General features: G+C 37.7%; 1 protein-coding gene across 1 annotated transcript in view; it reads right to left on the reverse strand.

The window, feature by feature from the left end:
- Nucleotides 1–2,277: 2,277 nt before the first annotated feature.
- Nucleotides 2,278–27,635, reverse strand: part of RSBN1 (round spermatid basic protein 1) — a 49,428-nt gene continuing 24,070 nt past the window's right edge. The window contains exons 3-7 of the mRNA XM_059375790.1: nt 17,717–17,854; nt 17,262–17,404; nt 8,858–9,025; nt 7,491–7,599; nt 2,278–6,851 (exon numbers count right to left, since the gene is read on the reverse strand). Of these exons, the coding sequence (XP_059231773.1) occupies nt 6,381–6,851; nt 7,491–7,599; nt 8,858–9,025; nt 17,262–17,404; nt 17,717–17,854 (1,029 nt within the window). The 3' untranslated portion in view covers nt 2,278–6,380. The remainder of the gene's footprint in view (nt 6,852–7,490; nt 7,600–8,857; nt 9,026–17,261; nt 17,405–17,716; nt 17,855–27,635) is intronic.

Raw genomic sequence — 27,635 nt, forward strand, 5'->3', positions numbered from 1 at the left:
CCGGCAGGCTGCATCTTCCCCCAGAGGCGGAGACGCCAGAGCGGCCGTTACCATGGAGACCGCGGAGGCCGCCCGGGCCTCGGGGGCAGCCGGCTGCCCAGCGCCCAGAGGAGGGCACTCTGTTGCCGCAGACCCGGCGCCCTCCAAGCCCGACCTACAGGGTCACCAGACGGTCCCCCGCCCCTCCCCCCCAGAAGCGAACAATGAACTGGGAAAGGAGGGGGATAAAAAGTGAAGGAGGTCTTCGCCCGCCGCCAGAGTAGGCTAAGGCAATGGCGGAAGACTCAGTGCCGGCTGTTCGGGTGAGGGGCGAAGGCCGCCCGGCGCGGGAGGCAGCGGCTGCGGGGCGGCGAGCGTGCGTCCTACTAGGCCGGGCCGGCCGGCGGGCCGTGACTCAGCCAGCGGAGAGCTGGGCGAGGGCCGCGCCGCAGACCACGGTGCAGCCCCGCAGCGGCTTCCGCTTTCCGGGTTTTGGTGCTAAAGTGGCTCCGCCCCCGCCCAGGCCCGGCCGGGCATGGAGTGGTTGGGAGCCACTGGAGCTACCTCGGATCAGCCTCCAGGTCACTTCCTGAGAAATGACTTCCCCAGCCATCGATCTAAAGGGGGTCGGTCTTGGTGCTCTAATAGCTCCCAGTTCCTTCCTTTGTAAGACTTATCTTTGTTTTACAGGTTTCTTTGTACTTCAGTATTTACTATCCGTCTTCCCCAAAGGGCTGTGGGCTCCGTGCAGAGCGAGCCTGGGGCCTAGCCTGGGGCCTGGCTCATAGGTTCTTGACTAAATGAACAGATGTTCTGAATTTACGCTGTCCTGGGACGAAGGGGCGAGGTGGGCTGCGGCTTAGGGACTTGCTTCCTCTTTTCCGGGCTGATTGAGGTCAGGATAAATGGAATGGTTGCGCTCTAAATGAAAATTTAAGAGTACCTTAGCAAGATTTTAAGCCGCTCTCGTCCTCTATACTGCACGGGTTTTTGTTTTCGGTTTTTGGTTTTTTTGGCCATTCATGGAACACTGACGCCTAACGGCCATTCCCACTCCACTTGAAGCAGTGTCCATGCATGCTCAGCATGAAGCATCTGAGTCAGGTAAAGCTAGTAACAGATAAGGATCACACCGGTTACCACTTCAGAAAGCCTAAGAAATGTGGTTCTAGGTTTTAAAAACATATTAAATCGGAGTAAGGTGAGGGCCCATTTTACTGAAAGAAAAAAGCCACTAAGGAGTAAAAGTAAATCCCACAGAATTAATTAAAAATTATTTCACCCGGGCTTAAATTATTTTTTATATTGTACACTTATGGTTTTGCTTCCTGACAGCTCTTCCCTTTAATTCTATTGGGTTTCAGAAAAAATGGCCAACTTAAAAACGGATAAATGACAAATGAAAAAGGTCATCCCTGTGTATCTAAATATCTGCTTTAAGACAAATTACATTTTACTTCACTGCTTAGTGCACAGACACTTGGGGGGGGGGGTTCATGGAAGAATTGAAATCAGTAAGTTGCATTTTGGAATAGTAGGAAGTAGCAAATCATCTTCTGGGTGACCCTTTTTACCAAGTTCTCAATGCTTTCTGAGGCTGCCACTGAGCACTGCATGGGCTTTGAACCAAGAACTGCATTTAGATCCCTGCTTCAGTTAAAGAACTGTGATCTTATGCAACTTATTCGACCTAACAAGCCTATTTTCTCACCTGTATTTATTGTTATCTTCGTACTAAATACTAAAGGCTGTGAAGATTAAATGAGATACCCTCCTAGAAAGTGCCTGGCCCTTGACAGTTACTCAGAAAACATTAATTCCCTTTCTTCTTGTTTCCTAATCACAACCAAGGTCTATCAGGACTTACTAAGTATCTCAAAGAGAAGTTCACACAAAAATTCCTGAGGAAAAAAAAATCCATTGCACTGTGTCACTTAATACATCCAAAATATATATCACCATCTTCATTAACTAACACTGTTTGCACATACTTTGAAAAATATCAACATCAATTAAAATTAAAAATTTAAATTTAAATTAAAAATTTAAGATTGTCCTCTCAAGTAGATATAAGCCTCAGAAGGCACAAGTGCCACAAATGCCAAGTGTAGTTTTTCTTCGTCCCCAAAACTAGTTGCATCTCTGTATGCATCCCCTTTTCTTTAGGGAAAAGTCACAAGATTTTCTAAAAGATTAGGAGATGTCAGGGTACACAGAAAGTGGGGGATTAATATTTTAAAAACAGGTTCCAGGTAGCCAGAATTCACATGCACTATTCATTTTCTCATGAAACATAAGTAAAGGACAAATCAGACTTCTGTTTATTAAAAAAATACTTTACAGGGGAAAAAAAAAAAACCTCTATGCATTCCATTGTCCTATTTTACAAAGAAATAGCTTAACAATTTAACACACTTAGACAGCTACAAAAAGCACTGTGTTAAAAGGATTATTATTCACACAAATTTAGATTTAAGACTATTCATTAAAAACCTTTTTAAAACACTCGTTAATGTCAATAAACAAACTAAGGCCACACAACGCAAATAGTCCGCCAGGCAAATTATACATTTCATCTATATGCAAAGACCTCTTAGATAAATTAAAGCCACAGGAAAAAAAAAGTCTTAGCTGCCAATCAAAATGGAGTTTAGTCACAGAAAACACTATTACATGAAAATTTACAACAGGTGATAGAAGTAGTACATAAGTATTTCTTTAGAGAATTGAAAAGTGCTATATTAAGAGACAGTGGTCTCAACTACATGCACAAGTGGATCATAAAAAATTTATGAAGAAAATGGAAGGCCATAATATTTATGGAGATACTTGCTTTTAAAGCAACAAACTTTCAGGATGAGGATAGGTCCCTTATGTGCTAAAGAAAAACATTTGTCTTGTACATTTCCTCTACTTACTGTATGACCAATAAATACAGCTACAACTTGTTTAAAAAAAAACTTGGCAGAAATATGAATTTCTGCCATGTACTAGTGAAAGGCTCTTTTTTTTAAACCTGTAGCAATGATAAAATAGATTAGAAAGACACAAACTCAATTATCCTAAAGGTATAAATGCAAATAAATTTTAAATGGCAAATACAGATGAAAATATAATGGGCTAATATTAATGATCAAGAATATATTTACTAAGGGTTTTCTTGAATCTTGGAGTCTTGTTTCTAAATTAGTTTTCATTCTAGACACTATTTATAGAGGGAAAGGCAATAAGCAAAAGTTTCTCCAGGCATTAAGTATGAACTTTATACCTATTAAGACTGACGCAAGGTGTTACAAGACATCTTTTCCTAAGGTTTGGTAAAGGGTTTTAACAAGCTCCATTTCCCCCCACAAGAGCTTGTAGTATTAGTCAACTGATATTCCAACTCTCCAAGGGGAAAGGGCACCTCTCGTTTTTAATTAAAAATAATAAAGTACCAGTCAGACAAATTCTAAGCACTGAATAAGCAAATTAAAAGTACAATTAAGCTTAGGAATTCATTTTTAAAGAGTTCAAACTTTGGAGGGGAAAACTAATATGTAGGTTTTTATTATTGCTTTATGAATTTGGGATACCTCTGAATCATAATCCTACTCCTAGCATATCTTGGTAATTACAGAATGCTTCTGGGGCAGGGGGAAAAGACGTTTATCCTTATTTATGAATACCATAAAATCATTCTAGTTACTAAGTTAGGAATATTCATTTATTGGGTCCTTTCCATAAGCACATTTTTAAGATATCCCTCTGCTCCACAAAATACTCAAACTCACAGCCACATTCTGCAAGTAATCTCAAAGAGTTGGCACAACAGATAATATACCAAAAAGGAAGATCAGCTTAAATTTCAGTTACAACTTCACTGCCATCACTACTTTACAAATCAGAAGACGCCAGATTGCTCCATGCCTCACTCCACCAAACCAAATAATTTCAAGATTTAGAAAAGTTGCAATCATTTGTATCACTCAACTAGGATACAACTTTGAAAGCAGTAAGGAACTCAAAACTTGAGCTTTATATTCATCAGTCTTTAAAGCATGCTATTAAATCTAATACTCACATAGGACATTCAGTTTCCAGATACATTACTAGCTAAATGTTTCTCTCTCCATTCTATTGCAATTCTAACATACAATGAATTTATTAGTACATGATTTTAAACATTTGTATACTCTTTTAATGTGTTTATATTGGAGGTGAGGGTAGAATGTTTATAAAAGGAAAATGGGGATTTGCTTTTGATTGTAGGTCTTTGCAGATCCGCTGGTTCCTGAGTGATTATACACAGTGCTGGCTGTCAGGAGACAGTCTCCTTGTTTATTAGTAATGACCAGCTTAGATGACAGATGGCATCTGCTGGATGGCAAGTGGGAAATGGGGAAATCGGATCTTGGAAGACAAGAAAAATAAAAATAAAAAAAGTTTTTGCTTTAACAACCTTGTTCTTCATGATTATTTTAAAAAGCAAATGTTGCCTGAGAAGAATTCTACTTTGCACAGCCTACTAAAGCTCTATGAAATTCTTCTGGACAGAAAAACAAAAACAAGAAAACCCAAATCCACATACTTTTGTGATTAACCCCTCCCCCCTCCAAAATAACAAAAAACACCCTCAAAGGCAGGTCCCTTTAAAAACTAGTCTTGATAAACTAGAATTTACCCTAGAATTTATACCCAAGATTTTAAAACACCCCTGCAATAATCACATTACTTTTCATACCATTCTAATTACCTTATTTACAAAGATAACTAAAACCAACATCACTTCCAATTCATAAATGGTTTACACTGAAATGTTTCTCTATTTGTCTTCATCCTTTGTAACAGAGAATACATACATATACATATATATAAGGAATAATACAGATTCTAACTAATCACTGCAGTATTTGCTGATGGTTACTTTTCTATCGGTTTACACAGTGACCTCTATACTTTGCTAATATGCATTTAACTACACAACAATATTGCACAACGTAATATTTATATAAGATTTAGCCTATTTCAGAATATTTTAGAGAAAATTCATATTTGATATTTTAAAAGATGCAGCTAAAGTTTTCATGGTGACAGACATAATAAAGCAGCATCTTTTTTGCCTATGTTAATGTAAATATTCCAAATCTCACCCTCCAGGAAAAAAAAAATCTCCAAATTGCACAATAACCAGGTAGATACAAGAATCTGGTCTTAGGTGTGGGGAATACTCTTCCTTTAATGAACAAAAGGCCTATTATATTATTAACTAAGAGAAAGTGAAATGTGTATCATGTTAACATTCTAAAATAATAGGAAGTTAAGACCACACTAGCTATATGAACTGTGCCTACTAAGCAGTAGGTTACCTGAAGCTCTAGGATGAAGTCTAGTGCCATATTCTTTATTAGGCCATAGCAACACAGAATAATAGTAAATAAACCCAAGTATTCACCAGTTCAAACTGTGAATTAAGTGTCTCAACAGATCTTTATCATGAAGAGGTTGATGCCAAATGACAAAAACAGTTTTTCCTAAGTTTCATGCACAAAATATGGCAGCCTCATCAGAAAGATTGATATCATTCTCTAAGTTTGATACTCGTGATCAATTTAGGAAGCAAAAGTATCCACACAATGTGTGAGAATGCTAGGTAGCAGAATGATAGAGTATCATGTCAACATTATCTCTTTATCCAATTATCTTCCATAGTTACCATGTATTCTGGAAGAGATTAATGAACCATGGAAAATGAATGACCAAGGACTATTCATCTTTAGATATTTTTAATTGAAATATCCACTGGGCTTTAAATAACAGATACAAAAAAGACAGTTTGGATCAGAAAGTGCTGTGCTTTCTCTTTTGTTAAGAAACCAGAGAGCCACTGAATTTTCCTTAGAAACTACCTGTTCTTTATGGTTGGAACTTACTTGCCCATGTACAAGATGCAGGAACTCTTTCTTGCAACCTATGCCATCTTTACTGTAGAAACTGAAACTGTGTCATAAAGACACAAGTACCAAAGCATAAGTCTGATCTTCTATCGTAAAAACAGCAAATATGGCAAGAGACAAGGCAAGATAAAATTAAGGGAAGTGAATAATTTACCAAATAAGAATCTGTTATTCCCGAGAATTCTCAGTTTGATTTGAAGAAGAGATTGAATTGTTACCTCACACCTTAAAACAGAAAGTAGCAGCAGACCCACTATTACATACTGTACTAACGGGATAAGATACAACTCTTAACTTTGCATAATCTGTGTAAAAAAGATATGCTTGACATTTGTGGAATGTCATTTCTCTTTATAGAATTATAGGCAAGATTTCTCCAATAAAACTTAACTTAAGCCAGTTATAAAACTATAACTTCACATCAAAATTTAAAAAAGTTAAAAAATGTGTTTGAGTATGTACATATCACACAGGAGTGCTCGAATGTTCCTGTAGATTGTGTTGCTGGTCAGAGTCCAGTCTACTTTCCACCTTTAAAACTGGAATAGGCTGAGTTATCTGATCTTGCTGTAGTTTAAGTTCCGATGAAGGGAAGGATGATGAAGCAGTTGTCAAAAGCTGCTTCTCTCTGCATGTTTCCTCAGATTCAGTTTTTACCCTCACACACTGCGAGTCAACTTCTAATTCTTGCTTTCCGGTTAAATCACAGTCCACCATAGAACTGCTTTCTGTGTTGTGAGTGGCTTCCACAACCGGGTGGTACTGTTTAAGCCTTATATGCCAAGCTAAGCTGCACACTGCTGACACGGTTTTGAACTGATGAATGACATTTCTAGGGATGAAGTAAATATCATTGTCACACAGCTGAATTCTGGCGTAGCGAATGCCTTCCCGCCTCATTTGGTTTAGTTTCGCTTCATCCACCCACTGTACACACTGCAGAGTAAAGAGAAGTTGCATGACACTTTAAAATATGTAATAATTTTGCCAAATAAAATATCAGAATGAATACAAGGAAACAGTAGTAGAGCCAAATTAAAGCCAAGCAATACTAAGTGACAGACAACTTTCTGAAATTGCCTATAATGCTTGGGAAACACTTTTTCTCATACTTTCTACCTCTCTAGTAACAAAGTACAGGTTAAACTCAGGATGGCCTAAGGAATTATTTAAACAACTATTCCAAAACCCAGCTAGGTATCAATAATGTATTCTCTGCCACACAGAAGGGCAATATTTACTTGCTCCTGTGTTCTTCAACCTTCTGCAGGTTAAGGACACACAGGACAATGGGGTTATCAGCTGAGACTACTTCCAGCCAGAACTGAGCAGCTTAGACCCTCTAGCCATCTGGGCCCACCTGGCATTCCAAAGATTAAAGACTGCCGAGCATTCTGCTTGGGAAGCTTGTTTTAATGACTTTCTGACACACTCCACACGTATCTTTTAATAGTAATAAAATTAAATTTGCCATCCCATGTATCCAACTATAAGATCAAATGCAAAATAAAATGGGTAACAGGCACTTATTTCTATTATCTCACTCGAAAGGTAATAAAAAAGCAAGAGTTTTACCTGGGAAACCGGGGGTTCATGAAGGTCTAACTGAAGTCTCTGTACAACATCAGTAAAATCCTCAGCATGAAAACAAATCACATCTTTGGTTATGCGAGGTTGGTCACTCCTAAGATTAACAAAATCAAATTTTAGAAACATGCATCTCATAATGGAAGATGATGTCAAATTTCATTTCTCCTATTCCTGGAAATGGTACTACTAGCCTAGAAGTATACCCACAGCTCCTACAAATAGAGTGTACATTTGCTTTTTTAATCAAGAGTTAAAAAATAAATAAAACAACAATAAAGCTGTTTTTTAAAAAATGAAAACTAGATCAGTTGTTACAAAATCAAAATAACAATGACTAAAAGCAGTTTCATTCTAAACTAGCTACATCTGCATCCTCTCACCACTCTGCCCCATTTCCAGGCCACCAGTAATGTCATCGTCAGGATGGAACAAAGTGGAGAGAAAACCGATCAGCCACATAAATATCATGCCTTCAGTTTCCAAAGGAGAGAGGGAAAAAAGGCTAAGCAATGTACTTGAAATACTGTCGAGCTATGATTGAACTCTACTTCTAAAAAAGGTTAGAGCAAACTATAGGAATATTGAAGGCCCTGAAGTTATAAATATGAAAAACAAAACAGTTTTAAAATAAGCTAAATTCAGTGCTCTGAGCTTTTGGTTCCAATTGAATGTAAAAGGGTGCAGCCACTATTGAAAATAGTATAGCAGTTCCTCCAAAAATTGAAAATAGAATTATGAAATGATCTAGCAATTCCACTTCTGGGTATATACCCAAAAGACTGAAAGCAGAGGCAGGAAGAGATACTTGTTCACAGCAGCCAAAAGATGGGAGCAACCCAAGTGCTCACTGAGGAATGAATGCAGAGAAAACAAAATATGCCATATACATATAATGTATATGTATAAAAGGAAGGAAATTATAGCACTTGGTACAATATGGATGAACCCTGAGGATATTATGCTAACAAAAATAAGCCAGTCACAAAAAACTACTGTATGATTCCACTTATATGAAGTATTTAAAGTAGTCAAATTCACAGAAACAGAAAGTACAATGAAGGGTACCAGGAGCTGGGGAGAGAGGAGAAAGGCAGTTATTGTCTAATGGGTATAGAGTTAACAGTTTTACAAGACAAAAAGTTCTCTAAGTCTGCTTCACAATAATGTAAATATATTTAACGCCTCTGAAATGTACACTTAAAATGGCAAAGATTTTTCATTTAAAAAATTTTTCATTTTTTGTTATGTATATTTTACCGCAATTTCAAAAAAAGTTACTCCCCAACCTTTTAAATTGAGTCCACATTTTCTCAAACATTAACCAACCTTGTAGTTTAGTTCCCTTAACTTACCATTCACCAAACTGTACAGCTTTCAAAACCCCAACAGCAGCCGTACTCTGCCAGTCAAACCCCTGACCTACATGGTCAGCATGAGCTCTTGTCCTGTCTTCAAAGAGGACTTCACGGGGTTCACTGGTCCGAGGTAGGTACTGGAGATTTTTAATTTCATTCATTGATCTGGAGTTGATATGGTTGTGAAGTAAAGCAGGGGTAAGTATTAACAGCAATAAGGTGAAAAAGTCTGCTAAAATATCAAATTTTAAATAAGACCAGGACTAATAAGGATTCAATGATTCTGATCATGAGCATTTAACACATTATATTGCAAAGCTTAATGAGATTACCTTCTTCCCTAAGGATGTCATGGTAACACAAAAGCTGTATCTTTGATTTGAATACATAAAATGTAGTTTTCTAAAACTAAACTCGGAAAACACAATTCAAAATTCAAGGCTGTATGTTTCTCTACCCCGAGCCATCTTAACCCTCGAAACATTCTACTAGACCTGATTCAAGATGGCAAACTGAGAATGTACTTGATCTCCTTCTACATTAAAATCTTAAAGTAAGAGGCTTCAAACTAATATGGTAGGGGTGAGAGAAAGGAAATGCACGAATGGATGGGAGTACAGATGAAACAGAACTGGCTATGAACTGAATACACGAGAATTCCTTATATTCTCTTCTGCTTTTTTTACATACTCAAAAATTTCTAAATATACTAATCTAAAGGTGACAGTAAAGGAATGAATAAGAACCAACAAAAGAAATGAATTAGTTAATGAACAATATCAACAAATTTCTGGTATGTGGAAAATGATTACAAGTGTCTTGGACTAATAAAACTGAGCAGAGAAAGCCACAGGTCTAGAATACACATGAAAGGAATGGCAACTAAAAAGGCAGCTGGCCTGCCCAAAAGACCTTTGCCCAGAGGCAAAGGTGGGTGGCAGATGGGTGGGGTGGGGACCAGGTATAATGATAATAGATAGAAATGAGGTAAGGCTGAGAAAGGGGGGAACTAAAGTGAAATTCTGTAAATAAACCAGTCACCTGCCACCCCTATGGATAAAATAAGGTCAGGCATCTACCCCCACGAAAAGACTATGACTGATGCACCCTACATCCATCTCTCATATTTATTTCCCTGACAAAACACTGATTCTCACTGAGTATCTGTTCCTACCCTATAAAGGACCTCATTTACGAGCTTCAGAGGCAGATCCTAATGAATCTTGACAAATGGTGGTAAGTGCATTCCCCTTGCCAGTGACTGACTGAAAAATGGGCATGAAATGACTCTGGGCAGCAGTTAAGAGAGGCAATCAGCAGACTTCTGAGAAGCTTCCTAGACCCTAAGAGAGAAGTAAAAGAAAAGATAGTTTTCTCTTCTATTGCATATAACCAGATCCGTATGTGATACCTAGAACCGTACTAGTCATCCAGCAACCATAAAGAAAACCACTGTGAGTACAAAGCCCAGGCAAAGAGAATGACAAAGCAGACCAAAGGAAAAGACCTGATTCCTTGATGAATGTACTGAGTCACTGACCATATACGTATATAAATACAAATATATATATATATATATATATATATATATATATATATATATAGTACCTAGAGCTAAGCTTCTAGACCACCTGATACACGGGATAACATTTTGTTTTAATGAACCAATTTGAATCAAAATTTTTGTTGTCTGTAGCCAAAGCATCCTGATAAACTTTCAGAAAAAACAACAACAACAATAAAAACCCTTCGTATTCTTCTCTAAACACACTGAACTTACCATATTAATAGAACTAATGTAATCCTCGTGCATGTGGACATATCCTTTAATTTCCAGTTCTATGCCTATTAGCTCTATAATGAAACCTACCTTGTGATAAGCCTCACTAAAATATAAATAGAATGCTCAGTAAGCCCAATGTTTTATTTCTAAATATGTGTCAACCACAAATCACCAACTATCTGAAGATAGCCTGTAGCAGCCTGACAAAGACCAAAATAAACAATGCTGAAATATAAGAATTCAAAAGAAAAATTAAAAGACAAAACTCAAGCGAATGTCCCAAAATTAAAAGCAAAAAAAATAATAATAAGTATGAGGATAATCAAAATGAGAGATCTATTACTCAACCAACAGTGGTTTCAAAAGAAGTAACAGAGAAAAATAAAAAGATAACCAAAACAAGAAAGAAAAATCCCCTGAAAAGGAGACATGAATCTTTAAAATTTAAGGGACCTACCAAACAACAAAAAGGATTAAACATAAGAATAAGAATGGAAGACCCAAGTACGTCATTGTGAAATTCAACTTTCAGAGAAGAAATGAAAAAAGATTACCTACAAAAAAACCCCAAATTACAGTGGCATTAAGACTTCTCATGAACAACAGTACACACTAGAAGACATTGGGAGCAATGCTAGAAGTTTTAAGAGAAAATACATCCTATGGAATCCAGTTAAACTATCAATCCTATTTAATGAGAGAAAAATATTTTCAGACATATAATGACTCAGAATACCTTCCTTTTGTTAGAATATTACTTAAGACTGTGCTAAAGCAAGAGAAGGAAATAAGCCTAGGAAGAAGACAAATGTAGGTTAATGCAGAAACGCATTAAGCAGGAAGTCCTAGGTTGATAATGGTGAAGTAAAGCTTTTCACATTGAAGAGAACACAGAGATCTAAAAGATTTCCAGGTTAAAAAAAAAAAAAATGATGTGCTAGAGTAGGCAATATTATTAAAATTCTGGATTCTTGAGGATAGGATAAAAGCAGAGAATCCAAGGTAACTATCAATATTCTCAAAAAAAAAAAAAAGACTAATTTTTTTTTTTAAAGATTTTATTTATTTGACAGAGATCACAAGTAGGCAGAGAGGCAGGCAGAGAGAGTGAGAGGGAAGCAGGCTCCCTGCTGAGCAGAGAGCCCGATGCGGGACTCGATCCCAGGACCCTGTGTCCATGACCCGAGCCGAAGGCAGCGGCTTAACCCACTGAGCCACCCAGGTGCCCCAAAAAAGACTAATTTAAAAAGCCAAAGTCATAGTCATAGAGTAGAAAGTATGATTCTAGAAGAAATGTATGTGAAGCAAAAAAGAGAACACAAAATATTAGGGATATGGTCAAGCAAAGTATATGTCCCCCTTCAAAACAGGGGTAAATCAGAAACTGCAGGGAAAATAGAACAATTGTCTTTAAAAAAAGCACAATCCAAACATGAAATCAATTGAACTGTGCATGACTTTCAATATCTAGATGAAATATAGGAACGAAAGATCCTTTTGTATAGTATCCCTTTGAATGTTAACATAACATTGAACTTTAGAATACAAATTTTTAGCCTACTGGTTAGGTCTGCAATAAACTTACCTTCCCATAATATTATATAAATGCCGTTTACTGACTTTCAAACTGTAGACTACACCTATTGACAAAGCATATAAAACCTAATTATGGTTTTAAAACAGAATATGAATTAACCTCAATAATGTGTAACCACATCTGGCAAAAAGTTGAAAGGGGGAAGAAGAGGGTAAAGAAAGGGATATTTAAGTGGAGAGAAAGGGTCATTTAACTGTTTGGAGAATAGGAAGAAGTCCCCATTTATCATACCAAGAAATTGACAAGTTTCCTGCCACAGTCTTAAAACAAAAATTAAAAACAGAAATTGTCTTTATTGTCTGGTAAAAACATGTTTGCCTCTGGACGGAAAGGTGGCCAGAATTTTTCATTATAAAACCTACTGTACCATTTGATTTTTTAAAACCCTGTGCATGTACTTAACTTTAAAGTTCATAAATTCAAAGATCATCTTCATTAGCAGTGCCCTTGATAACTAGATAGCTTCTCACATTGATTCCATCATTTTCAGCAATAAAGAGTTCTCATTAACAAAAGATGATGACATTAATGTTTAAGTTCCGATTTATTCACTCTAATTCAAAGTACTTTTGAATGCCTCACTCAAGAATATTTAACCCCAATAAAAATAAAATTTGACAGCCCCTCAGATTAGTAGAGAAAAAATAAATTATAAAGTAAATGATGTTGGTACAGCTGCCTAACTACTTAGAAAAAATGAATGCCTCATTCTGTCCTGAAACCAATACCAGGGAAGTAAAACCTGTAAATACTAAAATCATGAATGTACCAGGAGAAAATGTAGATGAATATTTTGTAATACTGAATGAGAAAGGACGTTTCTAAGTTGGCCACCAGGAGAGAAACCGCAGAGGAAAAGACAGATCTGTGTGCAAAGAAAAATAAACTGAGAGGGAAACAAAACAAAACAAACAAACAAAAACACCAAAACGGTGAGTAAAGGAAAACCTAAAACTGAAAGAAAAAAAAAATGAGCAGGAAAATCTGCAACACACAAAATAAGTTAACAGTCATTAAAAAAAAGAGAGAGAATTTTAAATGAAAATGAAAAGGGAATCACAAAATAAGAACTACAAACCCCTCAAAGAAGAATTAATTAAAATGAATCATCTCTGTCCAATCAGAGCAACAAAGTTTAAAAAAATATTAATGGAGGGGCATGGGGAAAGGGGTACCGTCTTATTATTTGGGTGGGAGTATATAATGGTACACTTCTGGATCAATTTAGAAATGTGTATATACTCTGAACCTTTAAAATTTCCACCAAGAAATGAACATGCATATGCACAAAGATAGATCCACCTACCTACCAGCCAGCCAGCCAGCTACCTACAATCACTGATGTGTTATACATTCCTAACAACTAGCTTCAGGGGAATATGGCTGTTTACGGCTGCCTATTTCCGTGGTATAAATACTCCCAACATGGTCAATATCAAGCAACTAATGTGATCTCGTTCACTGTGGAATTGGCCCTGAGAGCCTGGCTCCAACATATCACTGTCATGTTTGTCAAAGTCCTATTTACATTGAAAAACTGGAAGCAATTTACATTAAAAAGAATTGGTGAAAAATATTTTTAGAGTGTATTTGGATATAAACCAATAGTTTTAGAGAAATGTACAAAACATGTTCAAGTAAGTGTCATATACTCTTTTGCCACCTTGTGGTCAGAACCGTGTTCAACCCCAGTCGTCTCAACTATAATGAGGAGGGGTCTCTCCTAAGTCAGCCCCTTCTGCTAGTCTTCAGTTAGATCTTTGTGAGGTAGACGCAGTGATATTTGCCAGGACTGAATGGAGACACATGCAAGCAGGCTGATGCACCACCCCCGCCACGTGATTCACAGCAAAAGCAAAATCCAATCAGGAAAAAAAAAAAAACGTTAAGAAAGTACAACAAAATTTTGACTTTTCTCATGAGGACTACTTAAAAAAAATCAAATGTCAAACTATTTCCGATATTTTTTTTCTTGATTCTTTTGTTTTTGGTGCCTCTTCTTTGCTGGTGACCCAGACACTTCCTTAGTATGCCTTTTGGGGAACCCAGCCCTGATTTTGGCCCTGGAGCCAGCTTGTTTGGTTCTGCGCTGTTCACAGCTCCCAATACAACACCCAGCTCTGGGCTGGAGCCGAATACCCCTTTGCTGGGGTAAATGATGGCAGAGTCTCAGGACTTCCAGAACCTGCTGGACATGTGGGCTTCTGTGGGAGCTTGATTGGGAAGGCAGTCAGGCTGCCATGGTTAGTCGTCAACGGTGGAGGGTAGACAGTCTTAGGCACACGGAGATCTTTCGATCTTTGATGTCTGTCACTTTGTGGAGGTGGGATGACTGTACCCTCTCCAGGCTCACTCTGCTCCATGACCTCAGTCATTTTCAGCAGCCGCAGCAGCGTGGGGCAGGGTGGGGTGGGGAGCAGGAGGATTCCTTCAGTGGGTGTGCTAGTTGCAGTTCCTCCAGTTGCAGGCCATAAAGGGCAGGCATTTATTGGAAGGATGCTGGGGTGCTTCAAAGAATTGAAGCAAGACTTGGCTTAGAAAGGCAGGGCACCAGGTCAGCTCCTGGGGACTTTAAAAAAAAAGTATGGGAACCAAACATCCTATCCTCCTTCAGGGCTCCTAATTCTTGACAACCAACTCCTGACACTAACCCCAGGAGGCCGAGATACCACCTCCTCCCTTCAGGAAGGGGTCAGGCTGCGGGGCCATGTCCAGTGCTAAGCAAGCAGAAGTCCACTAGGGTATACTCAGCTAGCACGGCCCCACGAGCCAGGCCGTGTGTACCGGGCCAAGGCCAGCCATCCCAGGACTCAGGGAACAGACTCCTCCTAGAACACCCTCTTCTTGATCTTTGAACACTGGCTATCTCCTTTCCAGCTCTGTCCTGACCCCCTGGGACCAGGTGGGCTCCTTTACACATCTTTTTGTGTTGACATCTAAAATTTTCCATCAAAAATGTCAGCTGCAAATAATGTGAATCCTGACAAATACTAACATTCACAAACAAAACTGTCATGTTTTACATGACATTAGTGGAACCTAATTACCTTAATGATTTGAGAGCCACCATCATCCATTTTAAAAATTCAGACGAGTTCTTGATGGTTGGGAGCTGTACATTTTTCCTTTTCTCCCTAAGTTCTTCTTTCTATTCTAATAGAATTTTACCCACATAATATATATTTTTGCACTCAAATTTACTTTATTGATAATCCTATCATCTTTCCCTGCAGCAAAATATGTAAATATATTTTTCTATTTAAATGCTTTTTTAATGTTCCTGTGAACCTAAAGCTCTAAGTGTTGTGTCAAAATTTACTCTTGCTTGAGTTATTATGACAATTAGTATTAGAATGTGATGGAGCAAAAAACTGTAAGTATATTAAAATTCTGATAGGTAATTATTAAATGTAAAAATTAAAATGTAAAAAAAAAGAACTGGTGAATTAAATCTTGATACAACCATTTAGTGAGAACATAGTCACTAAGAAATGATCATATAGTTGCATCTTAATATAACACATAAACTTAAGGGGTGAATAAAAACAAGTTTTAAAGTAAACATCATGTGAAGAATGAGTTCATTTGTGTACAAAGCTTAGGAGTATAATACAGACTGAAATTTAAAGGTTAATATGCCTAAATAGGTGGGACTATGGGTATTTTTTGCCTTCTTTTTACTTTTTTCTATTATCAGATTTTTCTAAAAGTCTAACAATCAGGAAACAAACAATGGTCAATTCCTTTTTGTTAAAATTATGCAACAAAAAAAATGTATGCAGTATTTAAGAATTTACGATTTCCAGACTCATCATCATGATATATAAAAAAAGCTGTGGTCCAAGCAATGTTCAGAAATAGTTTACTGTCAGCTTCTACTATGCCACCACCTGGTGTTCATATATAGTTTACACAAAGTATTTTCACACAGTATCTCAAGTACTTAAGGTTATTCCATAATTAGCTTTAGCATCATTCCCCTATAAGCTTTAAGGTAACGTCCAAACTAATCCATTAAAACTCACTTCTGGGGACGCCTGCGTAGCTCAGTTGGTTAAGCTAGAGTCCTGGGATTGTGCCCCACATAGGGCTTCCAGCTCAGTGGAGAGTTTGTGTCTCACTCTTCCTCTGCCCTGCTCATGCTCTCTCTCAAATAAAATCATGTAAAAGTAAATAAATAAACGAAAAAACTCACTTCTGGATACTTATTTGGGGTTATTTCCATAGTCTAAGCAAATATGTCATTTTTCACTCTTACTAAAATGAGATTTTTTTCATAGTACTAGAAAAAATTAATCTACATTTGTTTTAAGTGTTTAAATCACAAAATGTGTTAGCCCAATATTAATTACTATAGGAAATATACATGACTGGTTTCATTCAGCAAACACTACTGATCACTCTCTCAGGATTCAAAATTTAGTAAAAATAAAAACACGTAAACAGATCATTAGTGAACGAATAATGTGTGAACACAGAGAAGGGAACAATTAAATGCCTATGGGAACAAAGCAAAGCTTCACAAAGGAAGTAACAGCCAAGTTCAGTTTTGAAAATTTATTAAGAGTTTGTCAGGCAGAAAGGAAGATGGGGGAGGGGATGCCATTCTAAGTAAAAAAGAACAATGCAAAAAGCATAGAGCTGTGAAAGACCGCTATTTGAAAACTGAACTCTATGTGGCTGGAACAGACTAGAAACATATCCAGCTAAAAGGACTGCTGGGGCCAGATTATGAAAGATCCTTGGAGCCACACAAAGGAGTCTGGACTTGTATCTTGCAGGCAGTTAGGACCCAGGTTTTAAGAAAATAGGAAAAAATTAAATTTGTTGTTTTAGAAGGATGTCTCACTCTGATGACTATGTAATGAGTAGACTGGATGAAGAACTGACCACTGAAGATTTCCTTAAATTAGCTCTTCAATCTAGACAGTTTTCAAACTGTGCTCAGGTCTCAATCATTCTTAAAAGCCACCAAACTTTTAAAAAATGCTTTTCCTTGTTTGGGAAAAATAAATGTTTACCGTCGTCTTTTGAAGGGTGACTTTGGCATATCTGCTGTAGGGATCATCTGCTCTCCTGGCCTCACCCACATGATCGGCCCATCATCACTCTGGGACCTACACTGGAGTCGGAGGCTGGAAAGTGTACCCCAGGGCAAAGTCATCTAGAAGTCAGATGAAGGAATAACATTAAAAAAAATTTGTTTTTTTAACTATTTGCAAGTTAACCTCTCTACTACCCCCAAACCAAAAGAAAGCTCTAGGAAGTTTATTTTGTGTATGTGTATGTAGAAATAAATGCTATATTAGATAATAATTTACATGTAAAATTCTGAACCAATAATTTTCTACACATTTCTATTCAGAACACTGGATAAAATTTAAACAGACACAATTAATTTAATATTAATACTTTTTAAGAGAAAGTGTCCACTAAAGTAAGAATCAGAACTTTAATAATTAGAATTAACACTCACTTTCAGAAATGGTGATTCTTCTAACATATCAAGGAACTCTGGGAAATAATCACCAACTTCTTCATCTACTGCTCCAACAAGACTTATCTGCCGCATGGGACCTGCTCGGTAGGTGCCACAGCAGTATGTCCTGTTGACCTGAGATAAAACGAAAGGAGGGGAGAAAGGACTGAAGTACACTATAATATAATTAAAGAATTAGAATATTATTTCTACTGTTGCTATTTCTTCTACATATTAAGAACTCAATGGTCAGTACCTTGTATAAAGTCCATAGTTACAGAAAGGTGCCCTAGCACACTGACAAACACATTAACGTGGTAAGTGCCACAAACAGAAATTTCAAAGAGCAAATTAACCTAAGATCCCAACATCTCAAAGAAACACTGAAGACATTAAGATATACTTAAACTTCTCTGAGGATGATGATTTTTGTACTCTGTAAACACTAAAAATAAGTAATAATTATAATAATAACAAAGTGATCTTTAAGGCAAAAAATCACTAAATAAACAGTAAAACTGGCACGGCAGAGAAAAAAAAATAGATTAATTTCCCGTATCCATTCTGTATTCCCTAGTGAAAACCTTCACTCACATCAGGCCAGATACCAGGCTTGACTGTTAACAAACCCAATCTCTCCTCCAATTACTTGCTTATAAAATCCTCTACTCCGGGCAAACTGATCTTTTTGTCTATCCAATTTATGCCAAACTTACTTCTACCTGCAATGATTTTTCTCATAAATCTGCCCTACTTGGAATGTCCTCTTTTCTGTCAATCCAAATCTTATCTTTAAAAGATCAGTTCAAGACTTCTTCTGAGGTCTTCCTGATCACCCTTCATGACCTTTTCCTTTTCTGAAATCTAAAGTTACTTGCCAGCACACAGACATTTTCTTTCTAACAACTCTCTAGTGAACTTAAGGTGTATTTTATACCAATCTGTTGCCCAGAAAATCCTGGCATTCAAATGGAATCTACTAGCAGACCTGAAACTAATATAACACTGTCTGCTAACTAACTGAAATTTAAATTAAAAAAAATTTTTTTAATGGAATCTACCAATTTATTTGATACAATCTGATATTCTTCTAAGTCATTTCTTATACTCCCACATCCATTTTTTTTTTTTTAAAGATTTTTATTTAAGAGAGGAGTGAGAAGAGAGTGAGAGAACATGAGCAGGGTGAGGGGTCAGAGGGAGAAGCAGGCTCCCAGGCTGAGCAGGGCTTGGTCCTGGGACTCTGAATCATGATCTGGGCCAAAGGCACACCCTAACCAACTGAGCCACCCAGGAACCCTTCCTACTTCCAATTTAAAATTAATGTTTCTCAAGAGTAAAGACAGACTGGTGCATACAGATGACTAGACTAAAATGCTTAATTTTAACCAGGATTTCTACCTTGGATCAGTAACCAAACATTCTCTACCTTAGTTAAGGTACAAATTAGATTGAAAAGCCTAAAAACGGGCACCTGGGTGGCTCAGTAGGTTAAGTGACCAACTCTTGATTTCAGCTCAAGTCATGGTCTGAGTCAGGCTCCATACTCAATGGGGAGTCTGCTTGAGATGTTCTTTCCCCTTCTCTCTCTCTGCCCCCTCCACAAATGCACTCTCATCTCTAAAATAAATAAATAAATCTTTAAAAAAGAAGATTCAATTACTGTTTTAAATATATACCAATTTTGCCTCAATACAAGGCATAAATGACAATCTAGTTTTCTTATACAGTTCTTTATAAAGTATTAGATCTCTAGCAGCATTTTCAGAACCTACTATTTTTTTCCTGTAGACAATTTAATAGGCACCCTTACTCAAACACAATACACACAGAAAAAAGGTCTTAACTCCTGTTCTCAAGTATCAGGGATTTCTTATTTCCTTATGTGTATTTCTCAATATCACCTTATATAATTGTTAAGCAGCAACCACCCAGGATACCTTGTGTATATTTGTATGAGTTACTTTCCATTTATTTGTATGGTCATCATGCTACGAAAAGGCCAAGGGAGACAGACTAGGAAAAAAAATGATCATGGGATAAAAAGGTAAGGAAAGCTTTTCTACTTAGGAAAGCTTTTCTAAGCATTATTCTAACCTTTCTAGGCTAAGCACCCTAAAACAACTAAAGCAGATTCATTAACCTTCAATACCAGTTCTGGGAATCACATGCTTTCAGGGATCAGTCCCCCTACAAATCTCCCAACTATTCCCAATTATCAGAAGTTCCTTTTACCAAGATGGACTTTCAAAAACACAGGAGTGGAATTTTATGTGAGAACTATCCTAGAGATACATCACAATTTAAAGCTTAAAAAACTCAAGACTAATCCTGAAAAATGAAAAAGTACACTGCCACATGCCACTTTTGCTAGCTTTCAGATTATGCAACTCTTTTTTTAGATTTTTTTTTTTTTTTTTGACAGAGATCACGAGTAGGCAGAGAGGCAGGCAGAGAGAGAGAGGAAGGATAGCAGGCTCCCTGCTGAACAGAGAGCCTGATGCAGGGCTCGATCCCAGGACTCCAGAATCATGACCCTAGCCGAAGGCAGAGGCCCCAACCCACTGAACCACCCAGGCACCCCAAGATAATGCAACTCTTTTTTTTTTTTTTTTTTTTTTTTAGAATTTATTTATTTATTTGACAGAGAGAGATCACAAGTAGGCAGAGAGGCAGGCAGAGAGAGAGAGGAGGAAGCAGGCTCCCCGCTGAGCAGAGAGCCCGATGCGGGACTCGATCCCAGGACCCTGGGATCATGACCTGAGCCGAAGGCAGTGGCTTAACCCACTGAGCCACCCAGGCGCCCGATAATGCAACTCTTAATGCATTATTAATTTGAAAGAATTCACACTACTTTAAATTTTACATACAAAGTAAGCAGAATATTTTTATATCACAATGCTTGAAGTTACCTGAACTATAAGCAGTAATTTAATCAATACCACTTAACTTGAAAATGACTTAAAATGCAAGCACCTGGGATAATTAATATGCGACATGAATTAATATAAACCATCCTTTCCTACTTAGAGAAAGCTAACCTAAAAAGAGGAAATTGTTGATTTATTTATTTAAAAATATGTATTATAAATTTATAACTTATCCTGTGTCTAGAAAGAATGGAACAGACATTAAAACAGTAGTAATAGCAAAGCTGACTAACAGTATCTATCACCTGTGTAAAAAACGTTCATAAATGCTACTGTTTGTAATGCATTTAAATAATTAACAGCACAAGTTAGAAGATAGACAGCATTTATGACCAGAAATGCAACATGTACCAACTGTGTGATGCCAATGCCAAACAAGCAAACTACTAATTCTACCCTTCTTTTTAGAAACAGAACTTCCTGGGCATATAGCCAATAAGCTAGGATCCTTGGCAGCCAATTGTGGTCTGGAACTAAGTTCTGGCCAATGAGACGTTAGTGTAAGTTACATATGCAATTTCCGAAGCAAGCCTCTATAAGTAAGCAGCTTGCTCTCCACTTCTTTCTGTCTCTTGAGAGCCAGGTTCAAATACACAGACACTACCACCAAAGGGGCTGGCAAAACTTAAAAGACAGAAGGAAAAGAGAATCCTGGATGACATGGGACAGAACCAAGCCACTTAACCTCCAGACTTGTTACTCAAGAGGGTAACTTTTATTTTGTTCCAGCAACTGTATGTGACATCTCTTTGTTATGGTGGTTTAGCCTATGTCGTCTCTTGTATCTTGTATACTGGCATTCATCATTTTATTGCATTTCACTTTATGGCATTCCACATATATTATGCTTCACAGGTAGCTGCATTTTTTTACAAATTGAAGGTCTGAGGCAACCCTGACAAGAGCAAGTCTATCAGCACCATTTTTCTAACATTAGCTCTTCATTGTCACAGTCTCTGTGTCATATTTTGGTAATTCTCACTGTATTTCAAACTTTTTCATTATTATTGTTATTTGTTATGATAATCAGTGCTCTTTGATGTTACTACTAAAATTGTTTTGGGACACCACAAACTGTACCCACATAAGACAGCGACCTTAATAAAAATTGCCATGTGTACTGACTGCTTTATTGCCTGGCTATTCCCCCATCTCTCTCCCTCCTCCTCAGGTTTAGGCCCTATTTCCTGAGACAAAACAAAACTTAAATTAGGCCAGTTAATAACCCTACAATGGTCTCTGTTTAAGTCAAAGGAAGATTCACATGTCTCTCATTTTAAATCAAAAGCCAGAAATGATTAAGCTTATGAGGAAGGCATGTCAATGGCCAAGACAGGCCCAAAACCAGACATCTTGCACCAAATAGCCAACTTGTGAATAAAGGAAAATTTCTTCAAGGTAATTAAAAGTGCAACCACATGAAAGATACAAATAAGAAAGAGCAGTATGGCTGATCTGAAGAAAGTTTTAGTGATGTAGTTAGACCAAACCAGCCACAACATTCCTTTAAGCCAAAGCCTAATCAGAGCAAGGCCCAACTCTTATCAATTCCATGAAGGTTGAGAGAGGTGGCAAAGCTGCAGAAGGAAAAGTCTGAAGCTAACCATCAACAGAAGTTGTTGGTTCATGAGATTTAAGGAAATAAGCCATATCTGTAACAGAAAAGCACAAGGTAGAGCAGCAAGTGCTAATGTAGAAGCTGCAGGAAGTTCTCCAGAAGATCCAGCTCAGATCATGAATGAAGGTAACTACACTAAACAACAAATTTCCAACGCAGTCAAAATAGCCTTATATTGAAAGAAAATGCCATCTAGGACTTTCATAGCTAGAGAAGTCAGTGCCTGGCTTCAAAGCTTTAAGGGACAAGCAAACTTTCTTATCAAAGGATAGGTAGCTGGTGACTCTAAGCTGAAACCAGTACTTACTTACCATTCCAAAAATCCCAGGGTCCACAAGAACTATGCTAAATCTCTTCCGCCTGTGCTCTGTAAATGGAACAACAAAGTCTGGACGACAGCACATCCGCTTGCACGGTATCGTTAACTGAATATCTGAAGCCCACTGCTGAGACCTACTGCTCAGAGAAAAAAATTCCTTTCAAAATATCACTGTCCACTGGCAATGCACCTAGTTACCCAAGAGCTCTGACACAGATGTACAAGATTACTATTATTTTCATGCCTGCCAACACAACATCTCTTCTGGAGCCTATGGATCAAGGAGTCATTTCAACTGTCAAGTCTTTATTTGTAAGGCTATATATAGCTGCCGCAAACAGTGATTCCTCTGATGGGTCTGGGCAAAGTAAACGGAAAACCTTCTGGAAAGTTTTCATCATTGCTAGATGTCACTAAGAACATTCGTGATTCATAGAAGAGATCAAAATATCAACGTTAGCAGGAGTCTGGAAGAAGTTGAACCCAACTCTCATGGGTGACTTTGAGGGGTTCTAGACTTCAGGGGAGGAAGTAGCTACAGATGTGGTGGAAACAGCAAATGAACTTTAAGTAGAAGTGGAGCTGGGAAGTGAAGATGGGACTGAATTACTACAATCTCACAGTAACACTTAAGTTGGTGAGGAGCTGCTTCCGATGGATGAGCAAAAAAAGTGGTTTCTTGAGATGGAATCTACTCCTGGTGAAAATGCTTGAAGATTGTTGAAATAACAACAAAGGATTTAGAATATTACATGAACTTAGCTGATAAAGCAACAGCAGGGCTTGAGAGGACTAACTCCAACTCTGAAAGAAGTTATATTTTCATAAACCTGGGTTCTGTATTTTTAGTAAAATGCTATCAAACAGCACCACATGCTACAGAGATATTGTTTGTGAAAGAATCAATTAAAGTGGCAAATTTCATTGCTGTCTTAAGAAATTGTCAAAGCCACCCAACCTTCAGCAACCGCCACTCTGACCAGTCAGCAGATATCAACATGGAGATAAGACCCTCCATCCGCAAAAAGACTGACTTGCCAAAAGCAGATGATGGTAGTTAGCATTTTTTAGCAGTATTTTTTTAAATTACGGTATATGCATTGTTTCTTTAGACATACCGCTATTGCCAACTTAACAGATTATGCAGTACAGTGCAAACGTAACTTTTTTTTTTTTTTTTAAGATTTTATTTATTTGACAGAGAGAGAGAGAGAGATCCCAAGTAGGCAGAGAGAGAGGGGGAAGCAGGCTCCCTACTCAGCAGAGAGCCCAATGCCGGGCTTAATCCCAGGACCCTGAAATCACGACCTGAGCCTAAGGCAGAGGCTTAACCCACTGAGCCACCCAGGTACCCCCAAACATAACTTTTATATACACCAAGAAATTCATCTGACTCGCTTTATTGTGGTGGTCTGGAATCAAAACTGTAGTATCCCCAAAGTATGCCTGTATTTTCTATACTAAGTTAGACAATACTCCATATTGCACAGATGACATCTTAGTATTAGCTCCTGCTCTGAGCTTTAAAAAAATCTGTAACTGGAGCATATGCAAAGGAAACAGTTAAGATGATTAGTGACTTGAAAACCAGATAAATCAGAAAAAGTTGAAGAAATTAAAGTATTTAACTTGAAAAGACTGAAGTAGAAAAGTATGCTCATATAATTTTAAAAAAGGAACTATGGGAAAGTCAGTATGATTCCCTGAAAATTTACTATAAATTACATGTCAGACACTGTCCTAACCACAGACAGAGCAAACCAGACCCACTCTTAGCCCCTGGAAGCTTACAGTCTAGTAGGGAGAAGCAGACACTAATCTAAGCAAATATTTAATTATAAGCTGTGACAAGTCCTCAGTATGGAATGAGTAAGACACTGTGAAAGAGAACAAGAGATCCTGATTTAGAGAATAAAGTTTTCCTCGAAGTAACATGGAATTGAAATCTATAAAACAAGTTTAAAGGAAACAAAACCTCTTAAGAATCACCCTTTCCAAGGTCTAAAAGAAAGCTAATGTAATGATGCTAAACACAGAAAGCAAAAGAAAAAAATAAGGATGAGGCCAGACAAATGAGCTGTAGTTGGATTAGGAGAGCCCTTAAGACTACATTAAATATTCGGGAAATCACTAAAGGATCTAAAGTAGTAAAAGGAAAGTTATCAACTTGCCTTTGTCTTTTTAGGGCAGAGGGGGCTTGGTATTTTGTATTTGTTTCATTTTCTCAGGGGTACTGAAAGGGACTTGGGCTTCTGTAATATCCAAATAAGAAATGATAAACTAAGTTATTAACAGTGGAGATGATCAGAAATGATAAAGAAAAAAAGATCTGAACATATCCAGGAGGGGAGGGGCGCCTGGGTGGCTCAGTGGGTTAAGCCTCTGCCTTTGGCTCAGGTCATGATCTCAGGGTCCTGGGATCAAGCCCTGCATTGGGCTCTCTGCTCAGCAGGGAGCCTGCTTCCCCCTCTCTCTCTGCCTGACTCTCTGCCTACTTGTGATCTCTGTCCAATAAATAAAATCTTTAAAAAAAAAAAAAAAAGGAAAGAAAAAACCAAAAATATCCAGGAGATAAAATTGCCAGGACTTGGAGACAGACTGGATATGATAGGGCAGAGAAAGGAATGTCAAAGATGTTTACCAGATTCTGACTTTTGCAAGGAGACAGAGAAACCACTCTTTCTATGGGAGGACTACCAGGTTTGGGTGGGAAGGTAATATCTTAAAGTCTGAACATGATGAGCTTCAATTGTGTGGTGGGCTGAATAATGGCCCCCAAAGATATCTTGGTCCTAATCCCTGAAACCTATGAACATCATCTTACATGGCAAAAAAAAAAAAAAATTGTTGTGAATAAATTAAGAATCTTGAAATGGGGAGAGTAGCCTAGTCTATCCAGGTAAGCCCACGTAATCACAGGCGTTCTTATAAGGAGGAAGCACAGGGAGAAGTACAGAGAAGGCAATATAATAATGGAAGCAGAGAGTGGAGTGATGTACTTTGCAGACTGAGGAAGGAGCCCCAAACTAGGAAATAGAGAAGGCAACCAGAGCTGAAATAGGCAAAAACCCAACAAAATGCAGATTCTCCCTCAGAGCCTTTAGAACAGTAAGAAGCTAAGTTTGTATCGTTTTAAGATCCTATGTTTATGGTAATTTGTTACAGGAGCAATTGGAACCAATACAAAGTACTCTGTAACACTCAAGTGGGTATGTCAAAAGGGCAGCTCGGTCTGAAATCAAGTGGTTTAGACTGAGGATATAAATGCTAGTCATTGGGGGCGCCTGGGTGGCTCAGTGGGTTAAGCCGCTGCCTTCGGCTCAGGTCATGATCTCAGAGTCCTGGGATCGAGTCCCGCATCGGGCTCTCTGCTCAGCAGGAAGCCTGCTTCCTTCTCTCTCTCTCTGCCTGCCTCTCAGTGTACTTGTAATTTCTCTGTCAAATAAATAAATAAAATCTTTAAAAAAAAATAATAAACGCTAGTCATTGGCTACAGAACATATATAGAGTTCAAAGAGCACGCATCTTTGCCTAGGAAGATCCAATTTGAAAAGCACCAAAGGAGAAGAAAAGCTGACAAAAAAGAATGTAAAGCAGTTGTCAAGTGGTCAGTGAGGTTAAGAAGAAAACCAAGACAGCACAGTATAATAAAAATTAAAATAAAGTATTTCAAGAAGTTTGGTCAAAATGTATTCAGAGATTTCAGTGAGATGAAGATGAAAAATGCCCCCTGGTAACCTTGGCAAGAGAGGTTTTTCAGAGAAGTATGAGGGCAGAAACAAAATCGGTGGTCTGAAGAGAGATGAGAAAATGTGGACAGCAAATGTAAACAATTCTTTCAAGAAATCAGGCTGTGAAAATAAAAAAGGTTGGTAGTAAGAGGAGAAAATAAGAGCAAGAGAGAATTTTCTTAAATAGAAAGACTAAGTAACCCTCAATAGGGCTCTATAAACTTCCAATCCCGCTAGCACTGTAAGAAAATATATGTTGCCCCACAGCCTAATCAACTGTTATCAAACTTTTGGATTTTTACTCATTTGGTAAGTAAAAACTACCATTTTAGTAGTTTTAATTTCACTTTCTTAGGAATGAAGCTGTGCATCTTTTCAAATAAGAGAATTAAAGGGCCTTTTGTATTTCTTTTTCTATGAACTATCCATTCAAGATGCCTGCTTATATTTAAATTGGGCTACTATTATCGATTTCTCTTATCTACTTCTAGAGCCCTTAATAATTTAGGAAGGTTAATCCTCTGTATGAATTGTATACAATTTTTCACAACTTGCCTTTTGACTACGTTGACAGTGATTTTTATTTTGTTTTGGTCATAGTCAAAAAGACCTTTTGAACTACAAAGTTATGAAAGAATTCTTCCATGTTTTCTTCTATTACATTAATGTCTCCATTTTCCACATTTAAATCTTTGATCTCGGGGCGCCTGGGTGGCTCAGTGGGTTAAGCCGCTGCCTTCGGCTCAGGTCATGATCTCGGGGTCCTGGGATCGAGTCCTGCATTGGGCTCTCTGCTCAGCAGGGAGCCTGCTTCCCTTCCTCTCTCTCTGCCTGCCTCTCTGCTTACTTGTGATCTCTCTCTGTCAAATAAATAAATAAAATCTTAAGAAAAAAAAAAATCTTTGATCTCATTCGGAATTTATCTTGGTATCCAGGGATATGGATACTAAGATGAATTATAGATAAATACCCTGATGTCCCAACACTATCATCTCTCTGCCATCAATGATTTAAGGTACTATCATTTTATTTATTATTTTTATTAATATATAATGTATTATTTGTCCCTGGGGCAGAGGTTTGTGAACTGTCAGGCTTACGGACTTCACAGCACTCACCATTTCACATACCCTCCCAATGTCCATAACCCAACCGAGGTACTATCATTTTTAAATATCAACTGCCTATATGTAATTGGGCCTGTTTCTAGACTTACTTTTCTGTTTCACTGAATAATGTTCAAAAACTAATATACACTTATTTAATCACTAAATCTTTAGAATGTACTGGTATCTGATAGGGCACTCCTCCACCACTG

This window comes from Mustela nigripes, chromosome 14 (genome assembly GCF_022355385.1).
Source record: "Mustela nigripes isolate SB6536 chromosome 14, MUSNIG.SB6536, whole genome shotgun sequence".
NCBI lineage: Eukaryota > Metazoa > Chordata > Mammalia > Carnivora > Mustelidae > Mustela > Mustela nigripes.